The sequence below is a fragment of the Phalacrocorax aristotelis genome, chromosome 4 (genome assembly GCF_949628215.1).
Source record: "Phalacrocorax aristotelis chromosome 4, bGulAri2.1, whole genome shotgun sequence".
Taxonomy (NCBI): Eukaryota; Metazoa; Chordata; class Aves; order Suliformes; family Phalacrocoracidae; genus Phalacrocorax; species Phalacrocorax aristotelis.
In genome coordinates this window covers 40,028,716-40,055,631 of record NC_134279.1, presented here as the reverse complement: position 1 = coordinate 40,055,631, position 26,916 = coordinate 40,028,716, and the positions used below count along the sequence as shown (strand labels likewise).

The window sequence follows — 26,916 nt, the reverse complement described above, 5'->3', positions numbered from 1 at the left end:
AGGCAATTGGGTCTCCAGACTGAGCAGGTTCCATTCCCTGAACCAGCAGAAAACCCATCAGAAATTATTAGACTTCACCTTGTAGCCATGCAATAACTTAGACAAGAAGAAAAGGCAGCAGCAGAAACCCACAGCAGGGATTTCCTGGGGAAAGCTGGACCACCCCAATCAGCTACAGGCAAAGCTGATGATGGAGCTCCACCCTTCAACACAGAGTGATACCTCACTGAAATAAGTCTGCACAGGTTTTGTGTACAGCCTAGACCAAAACAAAACAAAACAAAAAAAAAGGGATTTGCAAAGAATATATCATTATGGATAATCTGTTTAGGGTACCCGATCATTGGTGGTTTTCTCCTGATCACTTTACTTTAAGAGAGTGTAGATTATTCTTACGTTCAGTCGTATTTCTTTAATTTGTCAAAACACTATTTTCTTGAAAAATAAAGCAAAATTAGTTTTCTAATTTTTTACAGTAACTGTAAGGTATAGTACCATACCTATCAGTGCGAGTCCATCAGAGTCAGCGTACTTCTGCTCCATCATAATTATTCTACACTCTAACAGCAATATTATAAGATAGTCCTAACCAATTCAATCAACTGTTACACAACTCTTTGAGAACAGGTACAGCGAAGACACATTGCGTTTATGCAATTGCTGTACTGCCATCTAGCGCTTACGGACGCACAACCACACAGAGACATCCTGGTAAGTTGGGTTTGCTATCTGTGGTTGGCCTACAGCAAAAGAGTCGTCAAGCTCCCCGATTTGCATGTAGTCATGCATATACTGAGCTTACCTAAGAACAGAAATTGGGAGCAATGTACGCTGTGAAAAGTGACACAGCCTGATGAAAGAATCAATCTGAACACTTATTGTTTCGTACGCATAGAAGTAAGACTGGGGGAACAGTTTTTGCAGAGTCTACAGCACTTGTGGGGGCATTCAATGAAAATGAAAAGCGCTGTAGACTGGGAAAGAGCAAGTGGGATCTAGTTCATACATTGTACAAATTCTTTTGCTGTACAAAAAGGCAATGAAATCAAAGACATTAAAACATTAAAAGATTATATTCAGGGAGTCATAACAGTAACAATCACAGAGGTGTAGTTACTGCATGTAACTTTGCACTGACAAGTTGTTCATAGAAAGTGAAAAGCATATCGTGCTGCTATTCAAGAAATTTAATAAATCCTTGCTTGGAATTATCTTTTTTTTGGTGGATAAGAAACACTAGAAGGTATTGCAAACTCATTGTAAAGATTAAGAAAAGAGGTCAGGATCAGTACACTTAACTATGGAGAATGTCTAGTAAAATTGGACTCCTGTTAAATAAAAAAATTAAGGGGAAATCTAAGTCAAAGATAAAAGTATGAAAAGGCTTATTCCAATAATTCTGGTACAAGCTGATGCTCATACAATGAGTAGTTTGTCACAGTGTTCTTGGAGTAGTTTTCACTGGCATCAGGAAAGTCTCTTGCCAGTTTTCCTATGCAAAAGGAGAACACTGTGATCTGGACTGATATACCAGGGAAAAATAGGTATCCTCAGAATCTAAAATATTCCAGTTACCTTGCCAGAATGCTAATATTTAACCATACAGCCTAATAAGTTAGTTTATGCAAATGTGTTCAGTATATGATTTTCAGAAAAAATACTTAGAAAATGGAAAAAGAACTGGGGGGGATGCTATTTTTTCCTTGATATTTCATCCTGTGTCTTTATTTTAATTTTATCAGTAGTTTTCTTGAGGCAAATTATCTCAAATATTCCTCTTTTTCAATGAAGATCAGCCTAGATGGTATATAACCTAAACCCAACTAATTTCCAAAACATCTTTGCATTTCCTTTTATATAGTTCAGGTAAATGCTTGTCATATTGTGATGGCTTTATAATATAATAATAAACAGAAATGTGATTTTGCAAATCAGGAGATAAAATCCATAGTTAAAATTACTCTGCAGAGGGAAAACTCTTCACCCTGCAAATTAGGCATTTGCTTAAGCCCTAAACTGTTTAAAACTCTCAAACTCATCTTTAGTGCAAAGTAAATAAGATACATTGTGATACTCTGTTTCAGAGTTTGATTTCTCCTTCTAGTGTACATTTCTAAAAACAAATATGAAATCAAGAGTTGTATCCCTTCTTTAAACTAAACTTATTTGCTTTTGAATATAGCTGGAAATCCAGTAGGATTAGAAAAGTAAGCAAGGTGCCCATTCTGTTGTTCACAATTTTTCCGTTCACTGTTCCGTTACATCCTTTACCTCATCTGCATTAAGCAGTCCAAATTCTTTCTCTACAGATGTATTAGCTTTTATCTACCTGTTTTCATCAGTCCTATCTCTGGGATTCATTATGGACACAAAGGACATTTTGCTAAATGATTTGTACTAATAGATTAGCTGAATTAACCAATGACCACGCTAAGCCTCCAGCATTCAAATTTGTATAATTGGTGAAAGAGAGTTTTTATTAATACCAGTGTCATGCTCTTCTCCTTTCAATAGCTTGCATTTAAAGGCCATAAAATTTTAATGGGCATTTTATTTATGAAGCCAAAGCAAGTGGCAGTTTTTGATTCCATGACTACAGCCCCATGCTGTTCACTACAAAAAGCTTACACTTACACGATGTGAAAATCTGAAACTGTACATGGAGAGAAAGGTTCCTTTATTTTAGAAGTATTCAGCAGTGAACTGGTTTTTAATGGCCACAGGATTTTAAAAACTTGCAGAATCCTGAAATAAAACAAGTACCTGTGAAGTGTATGTAATTTGAGGTTAGAATATAGACTACGCATACTGCAGTATGACTGTCAGGACTATTACAACGAAGTCATGCAAATAAAATTGTCTTTACTGTTATTTTTACCTTTTCACTTCCCATTTTTATTTTTAGTCATGCTAGGATCTGTCACAACGCCATATTCTCAGAGCAGAGGCTGTGTTCTTTACATAGAGCTGAATACAGTTTAAGTACTAATTGTACCTGCAACATGAATAAGAAATAGTAATAATAATTACACCTCACAGTTGAATGTGGAAAAGGTTGTAAGCCCAATTCTGTTTCCATTCATGTCAAATTTTATATAAAACTCAGAGGAAGAAAAGTACATATCAGGCCTCTTTGTGAGGATACAATTGTGAAAGTTAGTCCCAAATATTGTAATTATTACTGATATGGAAAAGGCTATGTCTAAGTATAGGATTTAATCCTGGGTATCTAACCTATGTTAGATTTCCTTAAGGTCAGCCGGCAAGTGGTGCAGCCTCACCTCAAATGCTGTGTGCAGTTCTGGGCGCCACAGTATATTAAGGATACAAAGCTACCAGAGAGTGTCCAGAGGAGGGCCACAAAGTTGGTGAAGGGTTTAGAGGGGAAGCCATACAAGGAGCAGCGCAAGTCACTTGGTTTGTTCAGCCTGGAGGAGACCAAGGGGAGACCTCATCATGGCCTGCAGCTTCCTCACAAGGGGAGGAGGAGGGGCAGGCGCTGATCTCTTCCCTCTGGTGACCAATGACAGGACCCAAGGGAATGGCAGGAAGATGTGCCAGGGGAGGTTTAGGCTGGATATTAGGAAAAGGTTCTTCCCCCAGAGGGTGGCGGAACACTGGAACAGGCTCGCCAGGGAGGCAGTCATGGCCCAAGCCTGCTGCTATTCAGGAAGCACTTGGACAACACCCTCAGAGACATGGTGTGAATTTTGGGGCTGTCCTGTGCAGGGACAGGAGCTGGACTTGATGATGCTTGTGGGTCCCTTCCAACTCAGGACATTCTATGATTCTATGAAATAAGGACAACATAGCATGGCATTGTTGGGCCATACCACAACTTTTTATCGTACCCTTATCATTACTGATGAAGTTGCAGAGGAAGTAATTTAAGAATAGGCAACATCTTGATCTGTTTTAGACTCCACAGCACAGGATCGGCCCTCAAGAGCAGACCTGCAAGTCACATGCACTAAAATGACAATGTATGCAAAATCTGCCAGAGGATGGAACAGGAATTGAGCAGAAGAGAATCTTGGTTCATTAAAATGTTACTTACATCATTAAAGCCTCTCACTATAAAAATTACCTGTGAATCTAGTAATTAATATATCAAAACCAAAACACAGATTGGGTGATCTACTAAGAACAAGGGTAGATTACTACTATAAAGATTATATACTTATTTCAGGTAAACCAGTTGAAATTGGCAGTCACATATTTCTAAAAATGCTAACTGGTGTTGCGTAGAGTAAATATTTATGCACTTCAAATATTTAAACTTGTAATATTCCCCCAACTGTGCTCTTCAGTAACACATTGAGACCACTTCATTTTCCATTCAGTAGAAACAATACTTACAATTAGATATAAAATTATACATATTCCAATGTATGCTGATAAATGCAAACTTCCTGGGACTTTAGGATTCTAAAACTATGCTTAGAAGAACTTATTTTATTTGATTTTGTCTCAAACACTTGTCTAAAGGCATGTCTCACACACACTGTGTATAGGGGTGCAAGCCATTGAGTAGAGGTGTTTTGTAAGTATACAGCCGTTTGCAGTAATGGATTATACACCAGACCAAATTTCTAAATCTCTAAACAGAGACTGTTGGAAAATTATCTCTGAACAAGCACAGATAAATTGCAACTACTTAGCAGCAATTCTGCGCACTTTTTAAGTAATATGCTGCTGATACAATATAGATGAAGTATGTGTTTCTCACCTGACTGTACTAGATATCTGAAGAAACAGGCTAAAACCAAGATTATAGCTAGCCGATAGTGTTTTACAGAGACTGGCAACAAGAGGAGTACTTCCACAACTGAAATTATCATGCTAATAAAAAATGTAGTTGTTTGAGCTTGGGTATCCAAGTGATGACTCAAATCCATGATTTCTGGCTCCTTGGTTCTTAAGTCTTTGAACAACTCTTCTAAATCCCTTCATATTTTATTATTATATCTCTTTCCCCCCTTACTCTTTCCCCTCAAATATTACCCTTGCCAAACTGGAATCCAAACCTCCCCAGATTAAAGGACAAAACCATGGGTCCCTTCCTAAGCATGCACGTAAGCAAACAAACAAAAAGTAGGAAAACAAGAAACAAATGTGCAGTTCAGCAATTTATTTGGTCATCGATGAAAGCAATAGCAGCTACACAACACGAGATGATATATGACTAATTTTTGTAAAAGACTTGGGTTTTGATTTGGGGGGGCTTTTGTTTCTTCAAAAAGTTTAATGCTATTTTAATTATTTTTAAAAATAAACCACTATAAAGTATTTTTAATCAATAGGAACCTAAAAAACAATATTCTAGCTATTGTCATTAACTTAGCTTCCTGGCTGTGTGACTAGGTACAATACACTGCATGCTAGCATTTCTGGTTATTCCAGAACAGACGTGTTAACCAGAACACCAACATTGTTGCTTCTTGCAAAACAAACAAATGGCAATGACTTCATGCTTTTCAAGCTGAGCAAAAGCTCAGACGAAGGCACTATGCAGGTAGGTCGTATAGCTGTACAGAGATGGTAAGTTCTGGCAGTCACACGACATTCTTGTGAAAACCGTGCAATCAAGATTCAGACTGATCTATTGAACCACCCTTATCTTTGATGTGTATCAGATCTGTGTAGATGTAGACCACACCTGCCAAGCTAACTACTTGGCAAGGCAGAACACCTTACAAAAGTAATGCCGATTACTTGAACAGCAACCATTGAATTGTGGCCTTATTTCACTGTTAGAGAAAAACTTTGTCCTCTGGCTGCTGGTCAGTAGGATTTGTGTTCTTGTGAGGGAGGAAAAAAGAGGAAGCACAATGAAGAGGAAAAAAGAACATCTGGGCTGAGAAAGTGGAACTGAGCAGGATCTCATCATAGGAGCTGGAATTACTGAAACATCTTACTGAAACCAGAAAGTTTAAGGCTCATTTTTCATTTTATATAGTTGCCCATGTCATTAAATATGCCTATCTATGTAAAACAAGAACAAATGAATGCATGTTACAAATGTAAATGCTCTGGGTGGGAGGTTTCAGTTGGGTATTTTTCTACAAAAAGATACCCAAGAGAAGTCAAAGAAAGACATATGGAAAACATGGGACAGCCTGAGGAAATCCATACCTCAAAGGCAGCTTTTCCCTTTTGGCACTTCTGCACTCTTTCAAGAAGTAGAGCTATGCCAGCTGGTCAGTGTGACAGCCCTGGCTTCTCTTAAATAGTACATGAAGAACAATTCCAACGTGGAGATTATGCTACCTTGCTGTCTTTCAAGACCCTGTTACAGCTTTGATCCTCCTCAGTGTCCCCACTATCATCAGGTCAAGGTTTAGGGATGGTCTCATAAAGCAAACAGAAGGTTAAGAAACATCAGCAGATGAACAGAGCACAAAACAGATAATAAATATGCTGCTTTATAAACTCATACTATGCACGTGCTTGAACACTGTGTCATTCCCATCATCCCTGTTTCAAAAGGGATATAGATTAAAAAGGTCAGGTAAGCTAACAAAGATTACCAAAGAATAACTGAAGTGGTCAAGGAGTATGTGGCATACAAAAGGACATAAGAAGTAAAAACAGAGAGATTCACAAAGTGAGTAGCGTGGACACCGCGAGTGCCATAGCCTCTCTCAAGAGAAAAGGGTTATAAAAAGAAATTAGCAGTTGGCAGGTGTGAAGAAAATGTGTTTCTTCACAAAATATACAACTGCGTCAGAAATATCTTTGATGACTTACTATGTGCCTTGTACATGCTAAAACTTTCCATGGTCTTAAGGGGCAACCAGACACGTTCATGGAGAAAAGATCCACTGGAAATAATTGAGCGCGTAGACTCTGTCCCTTCCTCAAGAAGTTCCTGCAAGACAAGTTGTTGGCAGTGGGAAAACATTCTGCACAGCAAGCTGAAAGCAGCACTACGCTGCTTTTAATCCCGAGTTTTTATGCCAGGCACCTGCTACGCCTTATTCTTACTGTCCCCCCTGAGCCACCCGCCTCGCAGGGACACCAGCCCTGCGTTAACTAGACCCTCGTTTAAACTCAGAGCGCGGCAGCCCGGGGCGGGTCCGGCGGCCGGCTCACGGACCCCGCTCCCCCACCGGGGAAGCCCTCAGTCCCCGAGCACGGAACGGGGCCCCGCCGCCGCGGCTGCCTCCACCCGCCGGCTGCGGCCCCGCCCCGGGGCCGTCGCTGCGGCGCGGCTGGGGCTGGGCCGGCCATGGCGGGTCGGGTCGGCGGGGCCTGCGCCTGGCCAGCCGGCGGCCGGGCCGCCGATTAAATACAGCCGGGGCGGCTGGGGCGGGGAGCGGAGATGGCGCTGGCGGCGGCGGGGCGGCGGGACCTGGACAACGTGAGTGCGGGCCTGCGCGGCGGGCGGGCGCGGGGCGGCGGCTCCACCGGGGCTCGGCTCAGCTGGCGGCCGTTAGCGGTGGCCGCCGCTGGGAGGGCGTCTCGCCTTCCGTTTCGCCTCTTCCTTCCACTCCGCCCAGTTGTTTGCTGTACCGGGCGCCGAGGGGCTTACCTCCTTCTTCCGTGGGGAGCAGCCGGCCGAGGCCCCTCGTAAATGGCCGCTTCGGAAGCGAAGGGGCCGCTGCGGAGCTGGGCCATTGCCCCCCTCCCGCCTCGCCCGCGGGCAGGGGCCGCTGCTCCTCCCCAGCCCTGCTTGAGCCACCCCCAAACAATAGGGGCGGGGGGTTATTTTTAATCGAGGTTGTTAATTGACTCGAGGCTGGTCGTGTAGCTTGCTCAGTTCTTCTGGGTTATTTTTTCCACAGGCAGATCCTGTAAGTGCAAGCTTTGGTTTACGCGCTGGTGTGGCCGCCGCGTTTTTCTGTTTATATGGGTGTTTCCCGCCCGGCAGCTGGAAGCCTGGGCCGGCAAGGCTTGCTGGCGGTGGCTCTGCCTGCTCCTGCCAGCCCCCCGCCCTCCTCCTCCGCCTCCTCCTCCTCCTCCTCCTCCGGGTGCTGCGCTGCTGCGGGGGTGGTCACATGCTGGAAATGGGTCAGGGAGCCGAGAGGCTGAAGCCTTCATCTGCGCTTGTGGTAGCTAACATCAGTGCCTGACAGGAGGCCCATTTTTTTAAGATGTTTTGACTTATCTTAATTAAACGAAACCTGTGTTTCATCTAATTGGGGCACTTTATAGTTTTTTTTTTTTTCCCTTTATGTCAGATTGACTGCATGGCTTCATCATCTCCCTTGCTTTAATTCCTCTCCTCCCCACGTTGTCTGTACTAATACCTACTCGGGGAGGCTGTCATCTAGCACTTCCTAACACTAGCTGTATTTCAGGATGCAAAGATGGATTGTAGCTGGTCTTGCAGTAAGTAACATGGTCAAACATGTTCTGATAAAGCTGTCTGTGAAGGAGTGCGCTCATCTGTCATGGTGTTGCAGAAGTAGTGAGTTCACCTGTTCCCAAGAGACAAAGGATATTGTACTAAGGAGGATCACTGCCTCTGTGGGAGGTGTGAGCTGTTAACTCTACTATTAATTCTGTGCTGGGGAGGAATGAGGCAAGATGTCTTGGCTGCTGTGGTGTTGGTCCTGTGTGCTTGCTTTCAGAGCTTAAAATTATACCTCGCCCCTGAAAATGGGGATGGGGGCAGGAGGCGTCTTTGTACTTGTGCTTCTGGATTTTTATATTGGTGATGTAAGAGGACTGCCATTGGTAAAACTTTAGGTCTGTAGTAAAAGGTCATCTTACTAGGCAGGTATTTCAGCAAGGGTTGTTTGTAGTCAAAGACTAGGCTAATTAAAAGGTTTCAAAGAGGTGAGGGAGGCCTGTTCACGCTCTGTGGCTTGGCAAATGTGGCATTCATGATACTAAAATAAAACTGATTGCTGACTGAAATAAGCCTTGATGAGTAGTTCCTTTGCTGTAGGCAGCTGTCTGTAGGTGAAATAACACTGGGGAGTCAATCTACACTGTCCCAGTAAATATGAAGTGTAAACCTAGGTCTAATCCAAAAACTTCTTTATCTCCTTCTAGTGCTTGTGTTCGGAAGAATGGCGTGCCTTGCTTGTCTGGAGGCTTATGCTGCTTTCGGTCATGGCAAGGGGAAGTCCTCCGTTAAAAAACAGTAAACATTCCAGTGAGCCCTGGCCTGTCTCTCTGAATAGTCAGAAGTCTGGAGTGGGATGGGGTCTGCCCTTGTCTTGTTGTCTGGGCTGTGGTTGGTATCGTTTAGGAGAAAAGCAGCCAAAACTTGATTGGGAATGTTGAGTTTCTTTTAGCTTCTGAAGGAAACAAATCATAGCATGGAACATAACGGGGTGCGAAGAGGGGAACCTGAGCAGTTTGAGCATTCATAGTGGTTGTGTATGTTCAGCTTAAGGTGTATTGAATGACTCTGTTCTGGCCTGGAAGGAGCAGAGATGCATAGCACTGGGGCAAGTTCCTTGTCCGCAAGGTAAGGTTTTTACTTCCACCCATATTTAGTTTTACTTTTACTTTTTTAAAAAAAAAAAAAGTATTTCTGGAAATTGGCACAGCTGAAATACCTGAGCTGAATGTGAAGTCAAAGCCCCAATACTTGGTGCCAACAGGACAAATAAAGGCTGCGTGCTCTCTCTAGTCAAAGCAGAGAATGTCTTGCCCAGCACCTGGTAGCATCTCCTCCCATCTGTGAACTGCTGTGTCTTTCTTGCCTGGGTTCAGGTGGAAGTACTGCTGCAGGTGTTTTGACAGGTCGTGTCAGTAGTGTCAGTGGCTGAACCACTTGAAACCATTACTGGTACACTGCAGCTATCTTTGTTAATCCCTCTAACTGTAGCTGGATGGAAGTAAGAATAGCAAGGATTTTTTTCAGTACCTGTAAAAAGTATGTGAGAGACTGTAATTGTCACTTTTTCCACCTTTTCATGTAAACATACTAATACATCTGGCCTCTCTCAGGAGTGATGCTTAAATACTTGTAATACATTTTAAAGACTAAAGTTCCTGAAGACTCAGTGAGATGCTGGTGGGTAGATTAGTGTTAGATTCCTCAGGGACTGAGTTCTTATATAAAGATGTGGTGTGAGTTCACCTAGAATGTAAGAGCTTTTCTCAAGATATTAACCTAGTTTCCACCCCCACCCCCCACCCCCCCGAGATTTATTTGCTACAGAAAATTGCTAAAACTTTGTTCTTTACTTGTAGAGTTCACCGATTATTACTCTTTGCCCTCCCCTTTTGTTCCAGGGTTCCTTGGATATCACACAGAGTTTAGAAGATGATCCTCTACTAGATGCACCGCTTATTTCATCTCATACATTGCATTCCCAACTGAGGCCAAGATTTCATGCTATCCCAGCAGTTCTCCTTGCCAATTTTCTGTTGCTAATACATGTAAGTTTAAGAAGCATTATTTCCTTATGGAAATTTGCTGTCCTTATTCTGAATTCTTACAGGTCACATAGACAAAATAGACAAAATTCTCCTTAGACTTGCATGCAGTGTTCTTCCAAAGCAGTTAGTCTTACTTGCCAATGAATTTTGATAATGTGTATGCTACATGATACTTGCTGTGTTCTCAGTCTGATTTTGTTGGTGCTAACATGTTATGACACACCTTTCTAGGAGGAAAAGCCTTTAAGTAGTAGTTCTTTTATGCCATTGGAAATGTACTTTTAAAAAACATTACTGCTGTAGAAGTGCTTAGACTAGTTAGAAAGGGTTAAGGTAATTTTGATGCCATGCCTTCTGGAGGCTGAACATAATGTCACAAGGAAGACTTAAGATATTTTTTACAGTAACTAAACAAGTAAAGTTTGGACTTGCTTCAGGGGCTTTGCATGGTAGTGGATGGAGAGATAAAGGAATCCAAATATCACTTCTGGGGGTTAAGGGTGAAAAGTACAGATAAAGGACAGATCTTGTACCTAACAGTATGAAGGCCTCTTTGAGGCTGGTAGACAGAAGTAGAGAGACTTCTGCCTAGTAGTGAGCTTATCCTTTATAAGCTGAAGTGGCCTATTGTTGCTTGTGAGCATGTAGAAGCCAAACATGAAGAAGGAAGGGTGACGAGCTCTGATCCTAAGATCTAACTGAAATAGTACTTGCATGGTGCTTAGGGACATGGTTTAGTAGTAGACTTGGTAATGTTAGGTAAATGGTTGGACTTGATGATCTTATGGGTCTCTTCCAACCTAAACGTTTCTATGATTCTATAACACCACTAACACTGACCTGAAAATAGTGTGTGTATAAAGCCAGAGAGTGCACAACACGTGCGTGTGTGGTTAGCTATTTTGGAGCTTCATTTGATCTCTGACAAAAAATGCTGTGCCCAGTGCTCTGCAAAACATACACTCTGGCAGAACTTTAAAAGTACATACCAACCTCTTAAGGTCTCTGGGCAGCTGCATAAAGCTGTTCAAACAATATGCCCTGGCCTTCTAATTTTAGAAATAAATGTTTTGTTGGCCTCTTAGTAGTATCAAGAAATGTCCCTCTGTTTGTCAGGTAGACTTAGGAAAGACTTCTGCTGTTCTTTTGAATAAACTACCAAAATTCCCAATGGAAACTGTGTATCCAGCCTTATTCCCTTCCGCTATCAGAAGAACACTTGAAGTTTGTGTTACAAAGGTAGACCCTCCTGTTGGTGGCAGAGCAGTAAATGTTTTTCCACCTAGCCTTGGGGCTTTACTATCTATTACCATAACTGATGTAGCCAAATCTCAGTCACCCAGATCCTAGGAAACTGCTGCCTCTTCTGTACCCATGACTTCACCTCTCCTGCAAATGGAGACAAGTATGGGGAAGAGAAGAGAGAAAACCGCTGAAGCCTCTGTCAACACACACATTACTTGGGAAGTCTTGCTGCTGTTGCTGAACCTGCTGCAGTAGCTAGTTAGTCCTTGGAGCAAAATGGAGAAGTATCCTTTTCTATTTGGTGAAATACATCATTATAACTGACATGTGACATGTGACAGACATGAAATGGTGCTGTCTCTTGCTGAAAAGATGGGTGGGGAAAACAAGCTTATTGGATTTCCTTCCCCTCTGCTTCTGCAAATGTGCACAATCCTTGTGGAACATGGAGACACCAGGTTAGCTTCTAACACAGAACCTGCCAAAGGGGCAAGTATCCTGGAGAAGTTAAGCCGTCATATTATGTGGTAGAGTCGTAAGGCACCTCTAAAGTAATTTGTGTACAATTTGGAGTATTTCTTCTCTGCCCTCCTGTACCAGGAAATGGGGTTAGGCAGCAAAGAACTGCTTCAGCGCAGCTGTCTAGTTACATACAGTTCTGGAGCGTGTGGGTAGGGTATGCTGGAGTGTGGTGGGGCTGGGTTTTTGAGTGGCTTTCCTTTTGCTAAGCCTTGCTTTTTTGCAGGCTTCTGACTCCTGTCAGGAGACTCTGGAGAGCAGTGTAAAGTGTACACGCTAGAAATAATTTCTTTATATCAACCTTGTCTATCCTTAATCCCCTCTGTTTATGCCAATACACAAAACTGAACTTAAATACTACTCCAAGAATATTTTTGTATACAAAAGGTTACCCTGTACTGGGGTGAAGCACCTGTTGTTGGACTACCCTAAAATGCAATCAAAACATCTTTAATAAATACCACCTGTAATGCCAGCTACCTGTTTCCTCTTGTATATGCTGCTGTAGTAGATTAGTACAGCTGCAATGCTAGGCCATTGCTGCTCGCATCAGTTTAATACAGCCATTTTCTGTACTGAAATACATTCCGAACACCTGGAGGGAATAGAACTAGATATGTTACTGCTTTAAAATGACAAACGATACAGTAAACGGACCAAATAAAATAGCTAGGTTAGCTGGATTATTATTAGCTTTGTAAGAAAATGAGGTTGTAAAATAATAGATTAAACAAACGTTTTGTTGATAACCCTCCCTCTTATTTCACTTGATCTATTTACTTAACCCATCTCAAGATAACTTGGGATTTAGTTTGCATTTGAAGTCTTATGGATAATATAGAACACACTCTTTTTTTTTTTTTTTTTCCTTCTCACCTTCCACCCTGTCAGTCCTCTAGAATGTCTCTTAAGCATTTGTGATTGTGTAAAACTTATTCCTCCTCCTTCTTCTTCCCTCCATTTCCCTAACTCCTGTTCACAACCAGAGCAAGCTAAGGGCAGCTTGTATCAAGAGTAATTAAGTGGTTCTGAAAGCGTAATTTCTGTGAAGTTGTTTGAGAAATGACAAAAATAGGAAAAATATGTTTAAGGGAGTGTGGAGAGGGCAGTGAGCTCTTGGATATCCATAGAATTGAGTATGGAAACAAAGCTAGCAAATAAAAATCAGATATTTTCATCTGTCTTCAGTTCTGATGCGTTTCTTTCAGCCATGAGATGAAGAACATTGGACACTGTTTTTAAGCTAAGTATGTTAGAGGTATTAGACTTTTGCAGACTTGAGGCAAACTAATTTTTTTTGTTTTATATAGAAGCTCTCAGTTTACTTCTGTATTGATGGAAGCTGGTTTTGGTTTCAGTTCTGTTTTAAAATATTCCTATTCTGTAGAATGAACCAGGATGAGAAAGTACCTTATTTTCTTGTTCACTGAATGAAAACAGTATTTTCTACGACAACAATATTCTATAAAGGTTAAAAAAAGCCTTATGTGTGTTCACATACCCCAGATAGTGTGCACCCCAAAAGATTACTGATGCTCACAGCTGCTGCTGATGAAAACTTGGAGAAAAGCCTAGAAGACAGGAAAAGTTACGGCATAATGACACTAGTCTGAAAGGACAAGTGTAGATGTACTTATCTGACTGACTATAGTCTGGTCATTCTGCCATAAGTTCTGAGCAAAATGGAAATAGTAAATATACTAAAGAACGATTACCAACTGGCAAAGATGCCTCCCCAGTGTTAATTTGTAAGTTACTATGATGATGTTTCACTTTTTTCTAATGTCATCACCTGGATATTATTTTTAATGGATATACTAACATGTTCATTTCCACTTAGGAAATGTCATTTTAAAGAAATACAGACAGTACCAATAAGACATGAGGCTGTCCTGCAGCACAGTAACAAGTGTAATTGAATGAGTCTAAAGAGATGTAATTTTCTTTTGAGGGAGTATAAATCAAGTTTCCCTTAAAGTAGAAAGACATAGTAAAGATGGTCCAGAAATAAGAGAAATTCACTATGAAGGGGAGACTTGGGGAACAATGAAATCTATTTAGAGGAAATTCTGTGAAGAGTGGTGAGTCTTATCTCAGTTCAGCTGGGACTGGTTGCCCTCCTGGAAGACAATCTTACTACTTAGCAATTTCAGTCTTCAGTATGTTCCCAGAATGGCATGTAGCGGTAGTAGTAAGTGTCTAATATTTTATAATTATCTCAAGTCTAATAAAATTTATTAAGTAATGCATGATGAATAAATTACATAAGCCTGTCTGGTTTTTTAAATGTTGACTTTAAGAGGTTCTCTGTCTTCCTTTCTCTTCCAGGTTGCTTTTGTTGTTCTAGCATTTTTAGCAGCTATGTTTTGTTCTTACCCCAATCCAAATCAGGATAAGTGCCCTGGAAACTATACTTTCCCACTTAAAGTGCAGACTGTAATAATCATTGCAAAAGTAATTCTGTGGATTCTACATGTTTTTTTTGAACGATACATCCAGCACCACCACAGTAAAGTCAGAAGCAGAGGTTACTTCTCAATATACCGATCAACAAGACATCTAAAAAGGCTTCCACTGCTGATACACTCCACAGGTGAAGTGTACTTTTCTTTCTGTTTTTTCTGCTAAAGCTTTAAGCTATGACACAATAAAAGACTGAAGAGTTTATATATAAATGTATATTATATATTATGAACTTCTTAAACCTGTCTATGAGCATTTGTAAATGCTATTTATTCTAGTCAGGTGGACCTCCTGGCTGACCTTTCTGGCCTGCCAGATGCAAGTTGTAAAGAACTCTTTGTAGTGGAAAAATGCCTGCAAGTGTGAAGTTGAGTAAAACATCTAGTCTTCAGCCATAAAATGTTCAGCCAGCAAGATCAGTGTTTTGCTGCTAGTGATCTCAATTTGCATACTCATTTGTCTAGTTGGCTATGTGGCAAGACTGCTAGTCCTTCCAAGAAGAGTGCTACTCTTCTTTTCAAGCTCGGCAATTCAAGTAGAAACAGATGAATTGCCTGTTGCTCAACAGCTGTCTGAAATCAGTAAAATAAGTAATTTTCTACTCTCCACTGGGGCTATGTCTAACATTCAGCTCTACTTTCTATCGACAAAGGGTGGAGTATAGGAGTGGTTTAACTCCGTATTCTAAGTTACATCGCTGGCCAGTGAAGCTGAAAGAAGTGTTGGTAAAATTAGCTGGCGTAGCTTTTCTAACAAACTACTTCAACAAATCTAAAATCCATTTAACTTGAGGGGATTTATCACACAGAAATAGCAGGGGAAAAGGGAACAGTGGTAGCTTTTACAGTATTTTTGCCTCTTACAGTCCCACCTCTCTTCTATAAAACTTCTGAATAACTGGAGTAGATTTCTTTTCACCAGAATTATGAAGTTAGATGATCCTGCTTTATATAAAAGCCTATCTTGTTTCCTACTGAGTACTAAAAGAGCTAGTCAACTTGATGAATGTGCAAAACTTCAGGCTCTGGCCACTAGATAGAGCTCTGAAGATAAAGATGTGACAAAATCAGGCTAGAGCAGGCTTAAGGATGTTTCAAAAGAGTAAAGGGACTGCTTCAGTCACAGATGAAGCCTGCTTCTCCCCTACCAGACAAACTTTGGGCATGTGTAAATGTTCAGGTGCAATCAGTGTGTGCTGTGAATTCTTCATGTAAATAATCTATAGTCCAGAAGGTGATTAGCTCCATTACTGCAAACACCCCGTCATGCTAATCGCTGCTGATACCACTTCCATCCTGACAGTTCAGTTGCCTAACGCAGTATGAAAGGTAACTGTACAGTCCCCTAGCTACATTAATGGTTTTAATGAGTGCCTGGGTAAAGCACTACGTGTATTATAGCGTTTGTACTTTGAAAGAAAAGAACCCTTCACACTCTGGTACAGAGAAGAGGGTGTGTAAAGAGTTAAGAATGCTTGTTAGTTCTGTAATGCAACACTTGCTTTCCCTGACAAATTGTGCTCATTTCATTTAAACTGTCAGTAACTTGCAAGTATTAAAATAACAGCCAAGGAACTGGAAGCCTGTGCAAGTATCTCGCTGCGAAAGGAAAGTGTTTAGGTTTTTTGCTGTTAGCCGCACTTAAGTACACTCAAATCCACCACTTGAAGGAAAACACCCTCTCACTGTGAACTGACTGATGTGACCCCTTAGTAATTGAAAGAAGTGAATAGCCTCCAAGTAGTTTTGGGGATGGATAGCAGCAAGAAGGCTGGAAACTATTTAAGCCCACACATGTATATTAAATATTTCTAGTGCATTTCTTCCACTCCTAAGTCAGAAAAATCTATAGGAAAACTCATCATTCTCTACTTACAGTCAAATGCTGAATGAAACCTCATTTTGCTGCCAGCAGTTGTAAACTTGCATCACCTGCGTTAAGGAAATTGGCCAAAGAGGCAAGTAAGGTATGAAATGTAAAAGCATTACTGAAATGTTGCAGCCTAATGCAGATACCGGGGACAAGAGAGTACTAAGTTATTTTCTACAGCTAATTAAATTGTTACATTTCATTACAAACTAAAACCATTTGTTTTCTAGGTAATGCAGCCCTGCTTTTGATTCTGTCAGTGCAACATTCCTTTCCTGATCGCAGTGAAGTGTACCTGTATCTTATCCTGGGAGTCCTGGGCCTGGAGCTGATTAGCTCCCTGACATGCCTAGTGATTTACACAGGTGAGAGAGACAATTTTTGCCTTCTTGGGTGAGGCTTGTTACAGCTGCTGCTCAACTGTTTTGTTTGCCCTCACAGTAGCTCACTTAGTGTACCTCAAGACATTTAACTGCAGCTATAAATACAGAATGATTCTGTACTTGTAGAAGGAGAACTAAGGCAATTCCAAAATAAATGGGAAGGTTGTCAGGTTTGATCTGGTTTCCAGGCGCTGCTTGGAGCTTGCATGAAAGCTTCATGTTGCATCAAAGCTGTTGATCCAGTGATGATAAATGCATAACTGTTGCAAAAGTGTCCTGTGAACAGGCTTGTCTGTTTAGCAGCGTGTTCTTAAATATGTGCATCAAAAGCTGTGAAGCAGTAACACCTAGCTGGCTTTACCAGAACTGCTGGGATTTACATGTGGGACTTGCATCGTTGATAGTGTGATGTGCCTTACTGTCTAGGCTCTTCCTCTTTCCCTGGTTCCACCTCAAAAGCTCCAGTTCCTCTTTGTCACTAAAATGGAAGATTCCCACTAATGAACGTTAAAAAATTGTGGCTTTTGGAATCTGTGCTAATACTAAAATAAGATACTGCATCATAAAATGGTGAGGCATTGCTTTGTACTGTCACTGTTGGCTTGTAAGATTATCTGCTTTTTGGTGTAATTTTTCAAGACTTGATAAACATTTTTCCATTAAACTATTGTAGGAGTATCTAAAATGTTGACTAAAATGCTTGAACCAAAAATAGTTTTCTCTAATCTCATCTTGTAAGCCATAAACCCAAATAGTATTTATTAACCCAAATGAAAATAACTGGGTTGGAAAAATACCAAACACACACACCCCCCAAAAAAACCCCACACTGAAATGGAACAAGACATTAAAAAAATGCAATTTTCTTATTCTCTGAAAAAAACTAGATATGTTTACTGTGAAGTCCATGTCTGTTTAAATGACATGTAGTTCCTGCTCTTGAGTTAGAGAGTTTACACTCCTGCTTCTGAGATGCTGCTTTCTGATTATTTAGAGCTAAAATCAAGGGGGTGACACCTTAGCTAAGTAGCCTCAGTAGCACTGTTTTTTCTGGGAGTAAAAAAAAGAACAAAACCAATGGGCAAAACTTAAAGAGTTTGCTCCTGACTTCTAATCAAACAGGAGGAAGGATGGTGGAAATGCCTTCTTCGGGACTGCGTGAAGCTTAAAACTTAAAGTAAAAGCCATTTCCGTGGTGGTCAGTATTTGTTACTCTGACTTCTTTTGAAATTTCATAATTAGTAATTAATCTAGGATGTTTTTCTTTTGGAAAAAAAAACACAAACCTTTGTGTTGTTAGTAATGTAATGATGCACAGAGAAATACTGCCAAGTAGCTTGGTCATCTAGGAAATAAAATCTATTCTTGACTCTCTGCAACAACATGGAAATCAAAATGCACCAAGAAAAAAGGTCCCAGCTCTAAATTATGTCCTCCTCTTATAACTGCGCAGAAGCCTGAATGCTGTAGGCTTGTCAGGCTTCCCCCTGCATGGACCAGAGTGGCTCAAGCAGACTAACTGTCCTCTGGAAGAATAAAGCAATGACGAGGAAACACAAACATGGAAGTCGTGCAGAACTATTCCAAGAATGCTGGAGATCATCCCTTTTTTGCATACGCTTACTTTCATGGAAACTCAGGAAATAAGAGATAAATTGCAAAACTGTAGTAGAACATCAGGAATTCCAGTGAAAAGTTATTTCTACCCTGAGGCCTCTTTGAGCTCAAAGAACCATATTGTGTGTCTCTTACTCTGGCAGGAAAGGATAAGCAACTGCAAGGAAGTTGACCTTCATAGTAGTAAGGTCTGAGCCTGGACTCAGCTCTTCAGCTACTTTTCTGCTCACTTGTCACCAAAAGGGTCTTGCTCCCTAGCTTGTACTGTGCCACTTCCTGTGCCTGCCAAATCCCCTAACCAACTTACATTAGGAACTTGTGGGATGTAATATTTTGCTTTGCAGCTGAAGGAGGCTTGAGGGTTCAGTGAGTGCTGGAACCAAGGTGAAGAGGGGACAGAGCTGCACTGCTAGGAAGGAGTAAGGCAGTTTCTTTGACAGATACCTCATTTCCTCAGCAGCCCCAAAACAACAGTCTAAGCTTCATTTTCTAAAGCTTGATATGCAAAAACAGGGTTCATTTTTGTGTAACTTAACACTTGTCTCAAGATGGGGAGAACTGCCAATCACCCTAGGTTGCCTTTTCCAGTGGTAGTGTAACTTGTTTCCGTATTTTCCCTCCCAGTACATGTTGAGGTAAGATAAGAGACTGCCTGCATGTCTGTCCCTTCTGTGTAGTGGTGGGGTTTTAGGGCTTTTCAACATTTTAAGCATCAAACTAAAGCTCTACTGAAGCAAAGCAAATGTATTTGGCCAATTTTGAAGGTAGCCTGAGAACCTGTAGTAAGTGACACCCAGATAATTTTTTTTTTTCTCTCAAACAGAGCAGACATGTGACTGGAAGCATGAAGCTTCTTTAGTAGGATAATTTTAAGGGCAGTCCTCTGCTCAGGGTTAGTGTGTTTCTCTCCAAAGCAAGCACTTAGCAGATACCACTTACATTAGCTGATACTATCTTAACAGTAGCTGAGCAACAATGGGGAGATTAAGGTCACTTTACACTAGCAACTCATGATCAGCCCCTTTCTTGTGTTAGTCTAGTATTCATAAATTTTGAAGTAAAGGTAGCCCCAGTTCATACATTGTTTTCCCACTGTGGAATAATTACTTCTGAACTACTAGAATGAGGTATAAATGCTTTATCTGTAGAAGGTTCATGTATCTGACTTACTTCCATTTAAATATTACTGCCTCACAAGTGAAAGTGGTGGCATGGAATACTTGATTTTAATTCTAGGTATTTCTTCTTGCTTGTTGGAGCGATTTTGAGTTGCAAGATGCACAATGTCCTGTGAAGTACTACTGCATTTCTTAAAAATGTCTGTTCAGTGGTTTATGTGTGTATTTATATAGCTGTAGGATGCAGCGACAGGGATTCAGAAATCTACAAGGAATTGCTGTGATTGACCTATAACAGACTTGACATACATAAACTGTTTGAGTGAGGTAAATGTGCATGGAATGAAGTATGGTACAGACAGCTCTAAATGTCAGCTTACTGTTTTGAGTTTGTTATTGATAGGATAGGGAGTCAAGCTTTAAAAGGCTTACTAAATATATGTATTTAATGACTTTCTTACATACTTCTAAAAGCCCCTGAATAAAAGACTAACATTCCCACACCCAACACATGTTGGGAATTCCACATCCATTCCTTCGTGGCTTTATTTGTAGAGGAATACCGTCACAGAAATAACTAACCTTTGAGCCTAACTTGTAGTTAACCTCTGGAGGATCTTAGCATTGTTTTAGCAGGATGGCCTGTAATAAACGCCATCATATTATTGACTTGTAAGGACAGTCTTTCATTTCTGCAGCAGTGTGGATTTCTCACAGAGCCAGACTAATGTTTTTAGTGGCATTAGATGTATTGCTTCATAAGCAGCTCTAACAGCAGAATCTAGAATGCGTACTCTGGATCTCTCGGTACATTCCCTTAAGCAGGATCTGACATTGAATGGCTTCAAATATTTTCCACTTCCTTCCAGATATAATGCAGAAGGTGCCTCAGCTTCTCCTACCCCCACACATCCCTGTTCCATATCTGTTAAATTTAATCTTAAACTTTATTCGCAGCTGCCCAGGAATGACTTCTGGTTTTGATAGCCAAATTACAAGGTTCACAACGTGAAGCTGATCGCAGAGCCACCGTGATTTGAATACTTAATGGCTTTCTGTAGCAAGTCTGCCTTACCTCTACAGCAGGCAGACAAGTTGCTGCTTCATTGCAGGTTGTCTAGTTAAAATAGTGTTTATTAAAGAGCTTAAGTTACAAGTTCTGACCTAGATACTAGTATCAAAACTTTTTACAACTTTTTTTTTTATAGCATGTTGCTTAATTTATGGCCTGAATTTGGAGCCTGAATCTCAGTACCCTCACAAAGGCAACTAAGGTTTCACCCTCTCTTAGATGACACACTAAACTCTTAAACTCTGCAGATATTAAGCAGTGTTCAAGCTTCCCCATCCAGGCCTTCACTGTGGTCTTCTAAGCAGCAGTGCTGGGTGGGGGGCAAGGGACAGACACCAAAACCAACAACAACCAAACAAACAAAAAACCCCCCACCACTAATTTATCAAAGCCATTCCAGAAATGAGCACAGATCCATTCTGCTTTCTTTCCTTCTTCCTCACTCCCCAGATTCCCTTATTATCTTTCCATCTCCTAGCTGAAGGAAATCTTATAATCATCTGTTACAGATTTTTTGTTTTTTATCTTGCAGCCTGTTGATAATGTGGTTTTTTGGTTGCTTTCCAACTAATTTGTAAAACTTCATTGCAGTGAAAATAAGTAACTTCAATCGTGCAAAGCCAAGACCTGACGTAATTGAAGAAGAAAAGATGTATGCCTACCCTAGTCACATTACCTCAGAAATTGGATTCAGGTAAGATTTCATATATTAATCTTGTGCTCTGTTCAGCCATGGGGTATAGGTAACTGACTACATATAAATATACAAAAGGTAATGCAATTACATTAATCTTAAATCTGTCAACCAAAGCAGAGGTGGGAATAATAGTTTTAAAGGAAACCATAAGCTTAAGGCTGCTATTTTACATGCAGAGATGAGAAGTAGCACAATCTTGTACTTTATATGCAGTAACGGCATTTTGTTACACAGAAATCCTCAAACATGAGGACAGAAATGACCATTTATGGCTGGTTGCATGGATCTTTAACAGCTATAAATAACTGTGCTTAATCTGTGTTAGTTGACTTTATATGGGAGTTTGAGGGGAGATACTGGTGTCTTACACTGTTGCTTATCTAGACAAACTAGAGAGCTGGGCAATCACCAACTGTATGAAGTTTAACAAAGAGCGAGTGCCAGATTTTTGTACCTGGGGCACAGCAACCCTGGATGTACATACAGGCTGGGAACGAGAGGCTGGAGAGCAGCCCTGCAGAGAGGGACCTGGGGGTTCTGGTCAATGGCAAGTTGAACATGAGCCAGCAGCGTGCCCTGGCAGCCAAGAGGGCCAACAGTAGTGTCCTGGGGTGCATCAAGCCCTGCATTGCAGCCAGTCAAAGGAGGGGATTGTCCCGCTCTACTCTGCGCTGGTGCAGCCTCACCTTGAGTGCTGTGTGCAGTTCTGGGCGCCACAGTATATTAAGGATATAAAGCTACTAGAGAGTGTCCAGAGGAGGGACATGAAGTTGGTGAAGGGTTTAGAGGGGAAGCCATACAAGGAGCAGCGCAAGTCACTTGGTTTGTTCAGCCTGGAGGAGACCAAGGGGAGACCTCATCATGGCCTGCAGCTTCCTCACAAGGGGAGGAGGAGGGGCAGGCGCTGATCTCTTCCCTCTGGTGACCAATGACAGGACCCGAGAGAATGGCAGGAAGATGTGCCGGGGAGGTTTAGGCGGGATATTAGGAAAAGGTTCTTCCCCCAGAGGGTGGTGGAGCACTGGAACAGCCTCCCCAGGGAGGCAATCATGGCCCAAGCCTGCCGCTATTCAGGAAGCACTTGGACAACACCCTCAGAGACATGGTGTGAATTTTGGGGTTGTCCTGTGCAGGGACAGGGTTTGGACTTGATGATGCTTGTGGGTCCCTTCCAACTCAGGACATTCTATGATTCTACTTAAAGTATGCCTACAGAAGCCTAGCTGCTTCAACCAGTTTCAGGCAAGGTAATATATCACATGCAGTTGATAGATGAAGAAGAGAACTTTGCAGCTTTGTTCTGTGCCAGCAGTTGGACATGAGATTCTAGCAAGGGATTTAGAATATATTTCCAATTTGGGAAGGAACTTTAAAGGTGGGTGGGCACTTATGAGGTAAGAAAGTTGTCAGTGAGACAGAGAAGCTATCCAACATTAACTTCACAAGTACTGAGACTTATTTGTTTGTCCTTTGTGTATCTTCTGACTGCTTGAACATCTTCCAGTTGCTGAGATCAGTGTGGTATGACTTAACAAAAAACAGTAATCAAAACTAACATGGATTTCCATATAAGAATTTATTTAGGAATTTTCTAATATAGTAGGATTTGCTTCTGTTTGTGTAGCTTAGTAAAAAGTTGAAGTGCAGAGATTACTAATACTTTAGCACTACACTGGTGTCACAAATGCAGCATGCATACATGCTTTTAGGGACCTTGGAAGTAGTTGTCCAGGATACAGGAAGGATTTAGAGTTGTCTTGAATTCTGATACAATATCTGACTTCCATCTTGATATAAACACCATGGTGAATGCATGTTGGACTTCATTCCTTTCTCATTCAGCTTCTCCCCTGAGAAATTCTTAAATGCCCAGAGAAGGAATCTGCAACAATGACCAGCTGAGGAAAAGACTGATTATTTTTGATTAAAGAGTTGCAAACTTCCTGTGAGAACTGATTGCAAAACTGTTATTTTAATTCAGCTCTATACAAGTCTGACTCTCCCTTGAGAGTTAAGGTCTATTGAAAAATGAATGTTCTTCGCAGAAAGGTTGGACTAGATGATCCCTGAGGTCCCTTCCAACCTAAGATTCTGTGATTCTGTGAATCCTGTCAGCCCTTCAGTTGACCCTGGTTTATAAGAATATTTTTTAGAATATTATGACCTCTACAACCTAAGCTACTGATCAGGACTTCTTCTGGTGCTTTAAATTGGTAGTGCAGATTACTGGTTAAGGCTGCAAGCTTTCTGTCTATGAAAACCTGTTTTCTTTATTTTTTTCCAGATCAACTAAGTAGGTTTTTAATTGGACCTAAGGGTTTTTCTACTCTAGCTATCCTGCTCCACCCTTCCTAAGGACTATGAAAATGACAGTGTTCCTCCACAAAATGCCACAAGGCTGAGGAACAGCTTTCTAAGTTCCAGGATGCTCATGTGTGAACTAAGAGGGCAGATTCCCAAGTCAGCTAGGAAGAAATAATGTGTAAGGGAAGACTGGTACATGCTAAGGCATTGGTACTTGTTCTTGCTGTGTTCTTAAAAGTTCCTAATTATAGATTTGACAAAAATCTGTATTTTCATAGAATTTTCTCAATTTACTTGGCTTTACTTAATGTTGCAGTGTTACTATCCTAGCTAAAATGAAGTATGTCTGAAAGCTGGAGATTCTTGAAGTAGGAGGTTAGCTGTACGTGAGGTAGATCAGAAATAGCACAACTGTTTGCTGTTACAGTATTGTGACAGATCACTGTATACAATAGTACATCATGTATGCTACTGCAGGTTAATCAAGAAATTTCTGTCTTAAACAGCTTATCCCTACAGCTGAATAAATATTAATGCCTGCTTAAAATAAGCTTCCTAATGTATTTGGAAAAAGTGCAGTGGATTTTAGTACAATTCTAGCATGTTGTCTGGCTCATAACTTTAAGTTTGTTAAGCAGTAAGCACCCTCATGCTATTACAACTTTTCTGTAACCATCTAGCAGGAAATATGTAACTTGATTATACATACATGGCGTGAAGTTTAGCCAAACTTTTTCCTCTTCCTACCTTCTCGTGCAAAACGGAGGTTAAACACAAAAGTGTTGTAGATTGCCTCTTCTCTCAGAAGAGATGAACAAAAGCAAAGCTGAAAGAAGCAACTGTTAATTAGCTCTGACGTTTCATATATTGGAAAGCTTTCATCACTTATTGAAACCCATATTTGCTTTTGTTATTTCAAGGGAAAATTCAAGTTTAGAAGAAATAGTTGAGAAGCAAGGAGATGTAATAGAATATCTTCAGCGACACAATGCACTGCTCAGCAAGAGACTGTTGGCACTAACATCTCAGCAAACCAAAACTTAACACCTTTTGGAAAACTGCTGCTGGAGCTCTGGAGGGAACACAAGGTATTGTAATATCCAGAGTGATTTGTACACATGACTCTTCAATCATCTTTCACATTTTGAAATAGAAGTTGAGCTGGAAGGATGAGCTCTGCATACACTATAAAGCTATTATGACTGGACACTCTGGCTCTCTTCAAATCATCTGTTCTGAAAAAAGTTCTGGAGCTTCAAGGATTTTTAACTCCTAATAGGTTAAAGTTGGAGCTGAAGTAGTGGTCTAACTGAGTTGTTGCTAGAATTTTGTACTGCTGTAACCTTTAAGCTTCAAACTACCAAAGTATTTTGTATTTCTAGAATACAAATTTTTTCCTCTATAAAAATCTGACTCTGCAAGGGATACATTTTCAGTTGCTAGTACTGAAGCTGAGACTAGATGTGTTCTGTCACTGAGTCCCATTACTTCCAGTGTTAGAGGTGGTATACTTCAATAATCCTATACAAGGTAGATACTTGCTTTCTAGATCGGTCTCCTTTTCTCCTTTGTCAAGAAAAGGAATGAAACTGTTGCTTCTGCTACTGGGGAAATGTGGCGTCCAATTTATGATTTTAAAAAAAGTGGTGGATGCCCTAGAATGGCAGAGCTCATGTAAGTGTGCAGTACAGACAATGTCATAAGCAGTGTGAGCAGTTGTTCAGAACTTTGGCTTTAAAACCTGTAAAAGGGATCTTCAGGGCTGATGACTTCTCTGTCACTAGGAGTCTGTGTCAGCTAATAATTGACAGGATTTCTACTCTGCCAACTGAACTAAAGTAATACAAAAATACTTGAGAGTAAGGTTTTTCATCGACCTAGTAACTAACTTGTTTTGAATGGGTTTAAAGATCCAGTTTAAGATGCATCGGTTACAGGCATCCTTGCTCTTTCCTTTGACTCTTCCAAAAAGTCAGCATCTTGATTCAAAAGCTAAAATGGCGTATGTGGGGAGGCGAAAAGCAGCAGAAGACAGAAAGATCTTCTAGAAGTTGGGGAAACAAGGATTTTTGGTTCTATTTTATGGATTTATTGGGAAGGCTGGTCAAAGAATCATCGTCTTCTGGGTACTAGTTTGTCTGCCAATGTAGACCAAGAATTATTTTAGAAGCCAACACTTCTGCGGGGAGACAGGGTAATCACTAGTCATAATTGGGGAAAAAGGCTCTCATGAGGAGTGGTCTTGCAGTTGAATATAATAAAATAATCCATCCTACTTTGGTCCTAGGGCACAACTTCAGAAATAACTAAACTGTTTAGTGTGCAACAAATGTGGGGATTGTCTCATTTAAAGGAAAACAACAAATACTGGAGGTTTTGCTGCTATCCAACACTAAACTGTTCTCCTCAACTGTTGTTTCTTGAAAATGCAGCCAGGATTTTATAGTATACATGTGAGGATTACAAATGTTTTTGGTTTTAGAACTCAGGTTTTGATTTGATTGTGTATATCAGTTTATATAATTTCTATGAAAAGCAGTATAATGTGACTGTGAAGTTCATGCACAATAAATGCAACTAAAGGAAAAGCATGAATTCTGTCATTTCTGAACTCATTTACAGCTGGTGAAAACTGTTCCAATGAGCAACCTGTGCAGATTTTCTGTTACGCTGAAGTTCTTGCAGTGGTTTTGGTGCTGAAAACTAGCCAAAACCTGTTATGGCAAGGATAGCTGTGCACTCATTTTGAAGCTATAAGTTTAGTTTTATTCTCTTTCCTGGGTAATGTTTTTCCATCATACTTCAGGCTTTCTGTACTACTCCTGTTTTTCTCCAACGTAAAATATGCTGCACGGTGTAGCAGAGCAACTTTATGTATTTTGAGGGCGTTGCTCATATCCCCCCTCCTCTCCTTCATGACTGCTTGAAGTAAAACTTGGAATAACCAGCAGTATTGCTTTCTGTGGAACATGGCAGCTGGAAAGCAAAATGCAGGTTGCCATGTGTGAACGTGTGCATCTCCTGCCCTTTGTAATTCATAGCTCTTCCTAAGTACACAGATGATTAACAACTTGCAACGACCACGCCCCATTTTCATATCTTTATCATACCCCCACTGTATCTTGTTTTCTTAGTATCTTTAAGCTGCTGGGGGGGAAAAAAGCTTTTCACTCCTGCATGCTCCCTCCAACTCGGAGCTGGCCCTCTTTCCTGCTTATCCTGGACACTTTCTAACTCCTGGCCATGGTAGGGCTACAAAGCGTTTCTCAGGAGGAGCTGCCGGAG

The 26,916-nt window shown here is 40.8% G+C and overlaps 1 protein-coding gene across 1 annotated transcript; it reads left to right on the top strand.

The window, feature by feature from the left end:
- Positions 1 to 7,190: 7,190 nt before the first annotated feature.
- On the top strand, positions 7,191 to 26,219 carry TMEM192 (transmembrane protein 192). The gene is made up of 6 exons (XM_075091070.1): positions 7,191 to 7,363; positions 10,198 to 10,344; positions 14,437 to 14,701; positions 16,671 to 16,805; positions 21,222 to 21,324; positions 24,552 to 26,219. The coding sequence occupies exons 1-6, from the start codon at positions 7,325 to 7,327 to the stop codon at positions 24,673 to 24,675; spliced, it is 813 nt and encodes a 270-aa protein (XP_074947171.1). The 5' UTR covers positions 7,191 to 7,324; the 3' UTR covers positions 24,676 to 26,219.
- Positions 26,220 to 26,916: the final 697 nt, after the last annotated feature.

Bases quoted from the DNA above. Each gene is read 5' to 3' on its own strand.
- TMEM192 (XM_075091070.1), top strand. From the start codon at position 7,325: ATGGCGCTGGCGGCGGCGGGGCGGCGGGACCTGGACAAC. The intron at 14,702-16,670 runs GTGAAGTGTACT...TTTGTTTTCTAG, and splicing joins ACTGCTGATACACTCCACAG to GTAATGCAGCCCTGCTTTTG. The intron at 21,325-24,551 runs GTAAGATTTCAT...TGTTATTTCAAG, and splicing joins ACCTCAGAAATTGGATTCAG to GGAAAATTCAAGTTTAGAAG.